The sequence below is a fragment of the Daphnia carinata genome, chromosome 3, assembly GCF_022539665.2.
Source record: "Daphnia carinata strain CSIRO-1 chromosome 3, CSIRO_AGI_Dcar_HiC_V3, whole genome shotgun sequence".
Classification (NCBI taxonomy): Eukaryota; Metazoa; Arthropoda; class Branchiopoda; order Diplostraca; family Daphniidae; genus Daphnia; species Daphnia carinata.
Genome location: NC_081333.1, coordinates 2000326 through 2012448, shown reverse-complemented (window position 1 = coordinate 2012448; position 12123 = coordinate 2000326). Strand labels below are relative to the sequence as shown.

At 44.2% G+C, this 12123-nt stretch overlaps 1 protein-coding gene across 1 annotated transcript; it reads right to left on the bottom strand.

Annotated features, from left to right (window-relative positions):
* Nucleotides 1-1664: 1664 nt before the first annotated feature.
* LOC130693702 (uncharacterized) lies at nt 1665-11462 on the bottom strand. Its single transcript, XM_057516889.2, has 5 exons — nt 11233-11462; nt 10906-11015; nt 3909-5282; nt 2780-3250; nt 1665-2702 (listed from the first exon to the last, which is right to left on the bottom strand). Exons 2-5 carry the CDS (start codon nt 10948-10950, stop codon nt 2136-2138), a joined length of 2457 nt encoding a protein of 818 aa, XP_057372872.1. The 5' UTR covers nt 10951-11015; nt 11233-11462; the 3' UTR covers nt 1665-2135.
* Between the last annotated feature and the right edge of the window lie 661 nt (nt 11463-12123).

Here is a 12123-nt window from a genome sequence, read left to right as displayed (position 1 = left end):
CGAATTCCCGTGACCAAAATGATTACAGGTTACGCACCACAGATCGCATATCAGCAGGCCAGGATTGACGTGAAACATGCGCTGACGTGGAGGACTTGAAAAGCCCTCACGTTCAACGTGACACCGCCCTTTTCTTGTTCGCCGCATTCTTCTTTCGTCCCGGTTCCATGCAAAAGGGGAGCAACAGTGTTAACTTTTGGAACGCCCATTAGACTATGACGAGACCCAGTGATTACTGGCCTCGTTTTTTTCATCGTCTATGCTGATGTATGTGTTCCTACACATGAAAAGGCCTAAAACTGTTGATCTACACGTGTAGCGTGAGGAACAACCGCCACTTGCGTGAACTTGGGGTTGCCTCGGGATCGATGGAAGAAATCAATGAAGGCCAAAGTTACGTGACCTACAAATTGATTCATTCTTTCTTTTGAGGAAAATTCAAGGTGGGGGTCCAATAACGCCCCCTTACATTTATTCAAATATGAACAATACACGCGGAATTGATTGTTTTAAATATGGGAATAGAAAAGGATTGGTGGATGGAGATTTCCAAATAAAAATCAAATGACATTGTCCGGCTCCATTTTTTTCTGTTCGTGTCCGGCACGAATAAAATTCCTTTATTTATTTCATTGTCGTTCTGTCCGTCAAAAGGCCATTAGTCATGAATCAATTTGAAAAAAAAAAATGGGTAGGAATAGTAAAATAAAAATGAAGAAAAGATGGGGGGTATTTAGGTCGTAGATGTTTATAGTCACACGCGTCGTCGTTTGTCTTTGTTTCCCGTGTTTGTTTTCTTTAAGAATCAGTCAAGGAATACATATAAATACATGTACGAAATCGAATTTTGTTTTTCCCCAAAATAGAAAGAAATAATTATAATAATAGTACAGACCAAAAAGGAGGGCGAAATATGAGCAAAATCAAAGTGCACACGCGTCAGTTTAAGATTTTGTTGATCGTTCTGTCGTCTTCAACACACACACACGCACACACACTCACACACAACACACGTTTTTCAATGAAAAAATTTCAAAAAATAAAAGTACCGATTGAAAGATTGAAAAATAATAAAATGTAAAAATTGATAAAAGAAAAAGGTAAAAAAAAAAAATTTGCCAAGATCACGAGTTACAAACTAGTAATCCGTCATTGTTTTAGGGATTGGTCTGTCGACATGGTGTGATCAATTTCGTTGTAAAAACCCTCGTAAAAACTACAGAAACATCGGAAAAATTAAATTAAGAGAGGAAAATTAACACAAGGGGAAATTGATTATTAGATCGATATCCAAAATGACGCTAAATCAAATTTGACAAGTTGACGTGACCGCGCACTTCGTATCGAAACTAATCAGAAACAAAAAATGAATTGATAAACTGGTTAATGCTCTTGTCCGTCAAAACTGTGTGTTTTTGTTCGGGAGAATGTAAAACATATCAATACTTGAAAGTTTTCGTCTCATTCTCCCAGGTCGGTGTCAGTCCGTGCTGCGTCAGTCTATGCGTCTGTAATAGCTAAATATGTTTGTATATAAGATAATCGAACGTCAAGTAAATGATGTCCCAAGTCGTTGTCTCTAAATTGTCTGGGTGGAAAACAATTGTCAGTCTGAAAAAAGAGAGTCAAGTCTGAAAGTCACGTAAGTAATAATAATACAGCTGTTGTGTCTTTTCCATTTTTATTTGAAAATGTATAATGAAAAGGAATTAACTTAAAGAAAAGTGAAATTCTCATTCTTTTTTTTTAAATAGTAGGCTCCAGAGAAAATGTCACCCGTGATGTGATGCGTCTCGTCCAAAAAAAAAAAAAAAAAAGGGTCGTCAAAACAAACTGTCCCCCGTAAATGTCAAAAGAAAGTCTGTGCGTGAATTCGTGTTTGTCCAATCGTCAAAAAAACAAATATAAATTAAATAAAAAAAACGTCTTGTGTATACTCGTGTCTGTGTCCGTGTGCTGTGCTTAAAAAAAAGCGTCTTTTGATAGTGTTGCGCGCAAGTCCATTTGATTAAGAGATGCGCGTCACGTCCGTGATCCAAACTAGCTGGATCGTCAAACAAAGTCCCCCCTCCCAAACTAATTGTTTTATAATAATTGCGTCTCTGACCGAATGATGCGATTATTTTCGAAACCTTTTAAAAGTGTCCCTTTTTGTGGGCGAAAGCTGGATTGGCGAAGGCGGAGACTAAGGATCGGTCGACGCCGAAAGCCCGGTGGCGGATGCACAAGAAAGCGGACAACAAGCAAGAGATGATCAAGATGGCCAGGAGGACGACCAACGTGGCCGCGAAGCCCGGCGACGTCATGCAGATGAGACCTTCGGTCTCGGAGCGCGACGGGAAGACGATCGTCGTCGTGTTGTCGCTGGACTGCTCCAGAGCGAAAGTCAAATCGCCAGTCGACACAACCTGGATGATCCGGTTGATGCCGACGTCTTGTTGCTCTCCGGGTGTCGACTCTTGTTCAGAGGCGCTGACATCGCGCTGACTTCTCGGCGATCTTTGGATGCCATCCTGATCTTCAGCTCGCGGTCTGCTGGCCACCGCTCCGATCCTGTTGTAAGGATTCCTCGGCTCGCTGGCTGACAATGACGAAGCGGCCGAGTATTGCTCAGATCCTGCGCACTGATCCGGGCACTGGTTGCGACAGATTTGGATGGTGCACTGGAAGTGGACTTCCATCGAGTCGGGGAATTTGAAGGCCTAGAAGCAAACAAAAACGAATTCAAATATTCTTATTGGATTCACGTTTGTGAAAATTGATTGTCAGGAAATGATACCTGGAAGTGAGCGTAAGAGAGGACGGAGGCGGAAGAGCCGAAATTCTTGATCTTGGTGAAGCGCGACATGAGTTTGGGTCGGGTGACGCAACCTCGCTGGTCGACCAATTGGATTGGCGCGCGTTTGCCGTCATGGGCCATGCAGTTGCGGACGAGCATGTCGAACTTGCTGTCGTCGTCCTTGATGGCCAGGACCATGGTCATCGTCTGACCGATCTTGACCAAACCGGAGACTTCAGAAGCCCACGGGCCCTTTCCGACTTGGATCTGCATCCAGCATCCGACGTTGTCTCCGGCAAAATCAGCTCGGACGACGTCCAACATATCGACGGGGAACGGCCGGAAAGTGACGGACTTCTCGTACTGATCGTGCCAAGTGCAGCGCAATTTGCGGGCCTGATCCCAGACTTCCTGGACTTGTGGGTCGAACTGGACGATGATGGTGTTCTCGAAGAATGTTCCTGAACCGGCCTGTTGTTTCAATTTTTTTTTTTAGCAAATTATATTCCATTAAAATGTTTTCTTTCATCTCGGTCATCTTATTTTAATATAGCTGCTCATAATTGAGTCGTAAAACTACGTGCCAGTTTTTGAATAACTCGAAACGTTATGCCGTTTTTGTTCCGTTCGTTTGTTTCTGGTTTGTCTTTACGTGCCAGTTGGTGCTCTTGTCTTTCAGTGCATCGGACACGCACAGTTAACTATTGGCGGACTTGTTTCTCTACATGTGCAAATAACGTTTGTTTTTAGGGAACATACACAAAAATTCCCATGGCCAGACTGAAGGACAGTTGCAACGTGCATAATAAAGACACCGTTAGCGGACATCCAGTCCAGTTGTTGCGGCTACCGGGAAATCGGCAGGCCAACTTGTGCGTGATGACGAACGGCTGCGTGGAAGAAAAACTACATGCAGCATGTGTTCGCTCATTATTTCCACGTCACACACATGTCGTTATCGTTATTACTTCTCAAACATTTACGGGCAATGTAGTCTAGTGGACACGCATTACTTATACGCCCTCTTTCTTTTTAGAACGCGTGCGAGGACATTCGCAAAAGTCACACGCACTTCATACACACACACACACACACACAAAAAAAAACAACAAAAGAATAATGAACATACCTGAGATCCATAGCCGTAGAGGCCGTTCTCCGTGTTCCCAGTTGTACCGCAAGTGTTGATGCTGACGTCGAAATTGGCCGATGTGCGGCCCAAACCGGCCGGCAGGTGGACGCAGTTGGCGTTGGCGTAGTGTCCCTTGGAGAAGATGACGCCGTTGAAGGGCTTGTCGAATTCAATGAAGACCTTCATCAAGTTCTTTTCGCATTTGACGTCCAGGGAGACGATGCGAGGCATGTCCTGGACTGGAGCTGGCCAAGGGTCGGATGGAGCGTTCTGGGCCGGAAGGGCGACGGTGGCTTCAGGTCGGTACTGTTGGACTTGCTGGGCCGCTTCGGGCAGAGAAGGAGCGCTAGTCGGTCCATACGAGTTCCTCTCGGCCGGTGGAGGTGGTGGAGGAGGTTGGTAAGCCTGCGCGGGTGGCTGGTAGGATGGTGGTGGTGGAGGTGGTTGGAACGCCGTCTGCTGGTAAGATGGCTGAGCCTGAGGTGGGGGAGGGGGTTGGTAAGAAGGCTGTGGTGGAGGTGGGGGAGGAGGTTGGTACGATGGCTGAGGGGCAGGAGCGTAGATAGGTTGAGCTGGCGGAGGTGGAGGTGGTTGGTAGGCAGGCTGCGGTTGAGGCTGATATTGCGGCCTGGGCGGAGGTGGTACCTGAGAGTAGACGGGTCGTTGAGCCGAATAGGCGGGTTGAGGTCCAGGTGGTGGAGGTGGAGGAGGAACGGACTGGTAAGCCGGAGCGGGAGCGGAAGCCGAAGGGATGTACGGGCTCGGCGGAGGAGCTTTGTACTGGGCCGGAGGGTTGTATTGCTGTTTAGGCAACGTGGGCAAAACGACCGATGCTGGATGAACTGGAACGGGCAATGGCACAGGAATCGGACCTTGTTGTTTGCCGTGGTAATGTTGGGATCCACCGGTAGCGTAAGCTGGACCGTGTTCATGATGATGGTGTCCGTGTCCAGCTCCGTCCTTCTCCTGGACGTTGGACGTCTCCAAAGCCAATTGATCTTCTTCCTCCTCTTCCTCGTCAACAGCTTCACGATGTTCTGCGTGCAAAGCCGAAGCGTGTGGCTCTTCCTCTTCTTCCTCCGCTTCCTCCTCCTCTTCTTCGCCTTCGACAGCGTCAATTACGGCCACACGATTCTGAGCGACTTTAACCGGCGCCGCTTTGGCAGCAGCGGCCGCAGGAGCCGCTGGAACTGCCGCTGGCGCTCCGGCCGAAGAGCTAACCGCTGGATCCTTTTGCGCTGTTGCCGCTACGGTTTTATCTGCCGGTTGAACAATGTCTGCCGTTTTCTCGATCACCTTTTCCGCGACGACGATGGGCTTGTCGGCGGGTTTCTCTTCGCTCTTCTTGACTTCCTCAGCGGCTAGGACCACCTGTTGATTTTTTTGGGGTTGTCATCAGATGTTTGTTGTTGTTGTTGCCGGCAACAAAGGAAAAGGGCGACCGACATAAAGACAAAAGAAAAACAAATTTAGATTACGAGCACAAAGAGCAAAGAAGTCGGTCTGATTGCCATCACGGCGCATTCAAAGAAATGACGGCTTGAAACACACAGGCAACCACCGTGCAACGTTAACGTGCACACACACACACACACACACACACAGCCTGATGATAGTTGGAAGCCACGTTTCATATCGAGGCCATTGGGTCAATCACATTCGACGCTGTTGCAAAAAGAAAGAAAAAGACGAGGATACGTGTGACGGCCTCTCACATTACAAGCGGGGAAAAACAAAAACAAAAGAAAAACGCCAAACAAGGAAGAGACTGATGTGTGATACGCACCGATGACTTATCACGTATTTCGAGAAACAAAAAGAAAGAGAGCTGGCGTTACGTGATTACATTGTCTTTTCTTCTTGAAGCGAGAGAAAGAAGACATGTCATTGTGTGTTGTACAAGTCTATAACCAGAGTATTAAAAGAAATCAAGCCAATTCGTCCGGTATCCGGTGGCCTCAATTGCCTCGTATAAAGGCAATAAACGTCATCGCACGTGAAACGAACATAAAAATACAATCTAACGAAAAATTGGCCAAATCGATGCGCAAATGCAAATCGAAATTGAATCGAAAGATATCGTGATTCAGCGACATCAACCCGAAGTGTTAAAAAGAAAGATGGAGGAAGAGCGGGCTGGAAGGAATCTTTCGTTTCAGGTTTAGGTTTATTCGACTATCCATCTTCATCAGCAGGTAGCGAAAAAGGAGTTTGACCGAACGTTTGATCCCGAAGTGAAATATACTTGACCGGCTAACCGACTGCTGTTATTTGCCTTCAGCGTTCATGTTGTTTTGTTTTTTTCTTAGCACACACACACACACAAAAAAGAAGTTGAACATCAACGGCCATTAGAATCGTGCACGATCACACGGGGCCACTCGTTAAGAAAACAGCTAAAAGACGAATGTAACAACAATCACACGAAAGAAATCACAGAAGGACCCAATTTTGGAAAGCGTCCAAATTTGGTGATTGTGCGGAAAACAAACCTGTTCTAGGTCAAACACTTGCAGCCAAGTTAAAACCAAACAGGTCGAACATTTTTTTGCTTTGATTAACTGAAGAGGGGAGGGGGGACTGTTTTTTTTTTTTTTTTTAAACTGGCTATCCTTTTATCGGCGTACATCCTTCACACTTGTCAGCGTGAGGTCTTGTCTTCTTCTTGTTGTACAAACGCCGCCCTTTTCTTTCTTTTTTTTTTTTGTGTGTGTGCCTTTATTTCGGAATATTTATTGTCTACTACGTTACTCTCGGCTTTTTGAAGAGTTACGCCAAACGGCAAAATAAAAACAACAACAGAAAAACAATAACCTCAAAAAGAAAATCAGAAAGAATGTCCATAAGAAGAACTGCGGCTAGTCGACGAAGAATAACGGGCAAGTTTACCTGAGGCGCTCATTTTGAATGGCCTCGTATTTATGCAGCGGGCCAGCAACAAACACAAGTTATGATTATATGTATTCTTCCTCCCTTTTTTTTTTTTCTTTCTTTCTCCTTCTTCTCTCATTTTTTTTTTAAGAACTCATATGAAAGCCAATCGCTACCACGCTGTGCTCTCCCCTCTTCGTAACATCTTCTGCTATTCTAATCTCATTCAGCTTTTAGTCGTTGTCTTTTAACTACCGCAACGTGAAGAGAATGACACAGTCCTTTTTTTTTTTTTTTTTTTTTTTTTTTTGAAATTTAAAAGCAGGCCAGGAATGTGTGGCCGGGTCAGTCGCGTCCATCAGTTCAGCGTCAAACAATTGGCGTCCCGCTGATTGTGCTAAAAGAAAGAAATGGACCCTTTTTGGCACAGGCTTTCTCGTGAATGTGTTCAACGAGGCGCTCCCTTTTTCTTTTAACCGGCCCACGGAAACATGACCCGGAGGCTTGCAATTTTTTTTTTTTTTTTTTTTTTACCTAGTTTTGTTTTATCATTTTTTTCTTTCGAATTATTATTTCTTCAGGCTACAGGAAAAAAAAAAAAGGATTCCGTACAGTACAACGTACCGTAGCAATTCACCCATAATCATGTACGAAAAATAAAAATAATTGCGCTGACGACTTTGCAATTGCGCGGCCGCCGTCGCTACCCCGCCCACCCATACCGCAAACGTTGCCAGTCCCGAATTGTAGCCTAACCTCTTGCAGTCATTGTCGCTACCATTGAAAAAGAAGATCACACAGAGCAGCTGTACACATTATGTCTGCATGCATAATTATTCCCCTTGTTTTTGTTTTTTTTTGGCAAGCTGAATTTATTGAGGCCGAGCTCACCTGTTTCCCCCTTCAACTCAATAGATTTCTAACTTGCGCTCTTGGGGGCTTCTAACATTGCGATTTGACTCGGCTATTTTTGCTTCTCTCTTGTTCCTCAAAGCGAAAATAAAAAGATAATTTTGAACGCTCACGAAACCGCGCCATTGCTGAAATCTTCACATACTAAACAGGAGCGGCATTTTTTTTTTTTTTTTAAAGGACGGGGGGGAATTTATCGACACGGTACATTATTCCGCCAAGAATTTGCATCGCCCCGTTGCGAAATTCTTTTTTTTTCAAATAAAAAACGGGAAAATAATGAAAATCACGATGGATCGAACCGTTTCAATTCTTTACATTTCTTGTTCAGCGTTTCGTTTTTCTTTTGGGGTTGACCTACCGTGCGTGTAAAAAACATGAATTTCAATCGAAGGACGTAGACGGGTGCGAACGCCATCGACCCGCTTCCCGTGCCGCTGCACCAAGTGGACGCCGAGCCAAACGGATCCGAATGAACGAAGCGAACGGAAGTGAACGGTCTTTTGGGGGTTGGGAAAGCACACGGCACGATCGGAAATTAAATTGAATTTAAAAAAAAAACAAAAAAAAACAAAAAAGCAAACGAGAAGAGAAGACGCGAGCTGCTGAGTGTGTGAGAACTTGACGACCCATATCCCGAAGGCGGGACGCTCCATCGAGCCATGTATGTGCCATAGTAAATTTAAGAAGAAAAAAAAGAGGTGCGGCATTCCCGCGTGTATGTGTGTACGTTACGCGTGTGTGTGTGTGTACAGGTGAAGCCACAAACAAAAACTGTCAATGGCTTCCGCGACTTAGAAGAAAAGCCCCCAAGGCCCTTCTTCTAAAGGAAACGTATCGATGGTTGTGCATAACACACATACTCCAACGATGGAACATTGCCGAGTTGTTAAACACGGCAAAAGGCCCTCGGGGCTGTGTGAAGGCCAAGGCATTTTACGCTAGACGAGGAAACGGGAGAAGCGCCTTCTTCTATATGCAAGGTGCAAACAACAGGTAACGAAAAAAAAAAAGAAAAAAAAAAAAAAAAAGGGGAACGGTGGTGTGTAAAGGGGAGGAGCCGAGACGATCCCAAAAAGCCCGGCAGGTTGAGTCCCGTTATTTTCTTTGGTTTCCAAGAAGGAGGCAAATGAAACATGCCGGCAGCAAAGCCAGCAGCACTTCACCAGGTATGCCAAGTCCATGTATTTTAACGGTCAATGTGCTCCATTCCCTCCCCCCCCCCCCCCTGCCTTTTTTTTTTTTTTTGGCCATGGCAAGTAACACGCACGTCACCTCCCTCCCTACTAGGCAGGAGCCCATCGTTCGCAACAGAAGAATCTCGATTCCTCCGCCTTTTTCTTTTTCTTCTTCTTTTGGCTGCTTTATTACACACCATGAAGTAACCCAAGACCGATTGACCTACATTTAGCGTTCCTACCTGTCTGTCTATTTCTTTCTCTCCATTCTTTCTCTATGTTTTTAAATCTCACGTATTTATTTTTTTTTTCATGTCCGTCATGTGTTCCCTCTAGCGCTGCGCCCTCTGTTTATAGCCAAAGTCCATCCGCTCAACTTGATTACATTTCCCTGTCTTCTCCTATTTATTTTTTTTTTATTTTTTTATAAGAAAAAATGGGGTCCCTCTATTATTTCCCTCGTAAAAAGAGAACAAAAATGTTTTTCATTGGCAATTGAATGAACGTTAAAAGTTACATAGCGGTCCGCGTTTTTCCTCGCCTTTTTCACGCAAATTTATCCTCCCCCCCCCCCTCCCGAAAAAAAAAATAGAAAATAATAAACACACACGATACTTAAAGAAAGATATCAAAAAAGCAGAAGTTGATGTCGGCGATTAAAAAAAATTAAAAAAAACCGAGGGGCTAATTGAGTTTCGTTACCGTCTCGCATTCGCTGCACGCAACACATATAAGAAGATATTAGGCGCGTGCTTCTTCTTCTTGCCTAGGATGGCCTATACTGTTAATTAACACGGAAACGCACACGGTAACAACAACGAAAAAAAAAAAAAAAAAAAGGATAGCCCGGGCTAGCCCGAATAACACCGTTGGCCGTCCATGAATGAGAGAAGCGGGAACAGGTGCTTCGGGCGCAGGTGGAGAGGTCAGCCCGTCCTTGGCCTTGATCTTGCGCAACTGGCCAGTACTAACCCCCCCTCCATTCTTCTCTCCCGATCCTGTTCCCCCGCCCCCTCTTGGTTAAAGCAATAAGGAAGAAGAGGGGGCCTAAACACCTTTCTTTTTTTCTCGCTTGTTTAACGTTGAAACTGATGCAAAAGGGAGGGGGGGGGGTTCAATAAATTACATAAGCTGCAAAGAAATTTCTCTATTTTTTCCGACAAAAGAGACTTACGTATTATTATTATTATTTTTTTTTTTTTTTTAGTTCTGAAAGGTTAAGACTGATGGGTTTAAGTTGGAGGAGGTAGAAATCAGTGAACTTTGAATCATCGATCTTTTTTCAAATAGGGAAAAGGAGCTGCAATAACACGTGACTAGGTTCTTTTATTAGCCGATGGATCGAATTCTTTATGCTTTTACCCTCCCCTTAAAAAAAAAAAAAGAGGAACTTCCTGGTCGGTAAAAAAAAAAAAAAATGATGTGTTCACCCTCCATTCGGACTTGGTTAAGAAAAGGTCCGTTGTTTGTGTGGTCGTTTTTTTTTTGTTTTTTTTTTAATTCGTCTACTAAGTAATAACGACAAAAGGACAAAATCTGAAGAGAAGTTCCTCTACAAGGAGGAAGTCGTTGGTACGTGAGAAGAAGACACACAAGAGAGAGGGAGAGAGAGGGGAAGAGGATAAGAACCGGTATCTAGGCCAAGTTCCACTGTGACCGGTTTTTCTTGAACCATTCCCATCTAGCCTGTCACACACACAGGTATAAGACTGTAATCTATAGTCAAAAGTCCAATGTTTCAGTGGCGGGGGAGGCAATTCGGCAACCGCAAAGTTTATGCAACTCACACAGGAGGTTATGTACCGTTAAAGTGTCAGAAAAACAACAGCAATTGAAATTGGCCATTTCATTTGCCCGTCAATCAAACTGTCGCGATATGATTTTCAAATCGAACCTTCGCAGCGTAATATCTTTTAAATGCGGGTGGGCATTTCAATAGATCGGGTGGGATCATTTCAATGCCATTTTTAAGGCCGGCAATCAATTTTGAATATGAAATAAATAAATAAATAATAAGAAATAGAGAGACTCACCGCGCCGATGAAGGCGGTGACCAGCAATAACCTCCACACGAACATCTTTTTGTTTTGTTTCGTTTTCTTCTCGGTTGGTTTTAGATACGCGCGTAAGAATCACCACGCACCTGTAACATTCCACGAATCGATTTTCGATGCGGAAGGGGGGGGGGGGGGGGGGAGGAAAAACAAAAAAGAAAGAAAAAAAAAAAAGGTCATTTTCTTAATCAAAACTTCACATTTGGGATAATTGAATTTTGCACTTAAGACGAATGATATTGTTTTGTTTTGTTTTGTTTTTCAGGGGGGGGGGGAGAGGATAACAAATAAGAGAATGGTACAGACCTTGATGGATGGTGTTGAAAACGGAGGTTCTTCAGCACAACTCGAGAATAATCCGAATCACTTTGTTATGTTTTTTTTTTTATTGATTTAATTGAACGACACGGCAAACAAAAAAACCAAAAAAATCCTTCACGAAAATAAGAAACGGCTGGAGCGGATGACCGAAGAACAATCACACAAGAGATTTCTTCTCCAGTTGTTTTTTTGTTTTTTTTTCTTTTTCTTTTTCGTTGTTGTCACAAACGTGCGCGTCTGTGTACCTCAAACGGTAATTTCAAGTTCTCGCGTTGCTCGTTCACGACGCTGTTCAGACAAATGCAAGATTTTCAAGTTTTCTTCTTCGTTCTTCTTTCAATCTGCAGTGAAATTCTTTAACGAATGAAAAAGAAACGACTGAGTCAAAAGAGAACTCGACAGCTTTTGAAAAGCCAAAGCGAGAGACAGGGAGAGCGAGGGAGAGAGAGAGATGTTTCCAGTTCGGGTGTCTTCGGAGCGAGTGACGTGCCGGTGGTGTGCACCCGGCTGCTTTATAACAGTTAGGGCAGTCCCTCTACTGTTACACACGCTAGAAGAAGTCTTACACACTGACAGAAACTATAAAGCAATGGGGCCTGCTCCTACACATATATATAGCTCTTGGCTTTTTTTTTTTCTTTTTCAGCAGAAGAAGCCCCCCCTTCTTTTCACGTGCGGGGTCTGCCTTTTTTTGGGTTTCCTTCGGCTTCATTTCTTTTCTTTCTTTTTTTTTTTTTTTCTATTTATCGTGGTTTGGGGTATGTACAGCTATCCGTGCGACGCAACAACAATTCCTCTATGTACGTGGATCCCTTACGGGGTGTGGAGAGAGGGGGGGGGGGTTCCAGGGCGAGACCACATATGCGACCGAATACG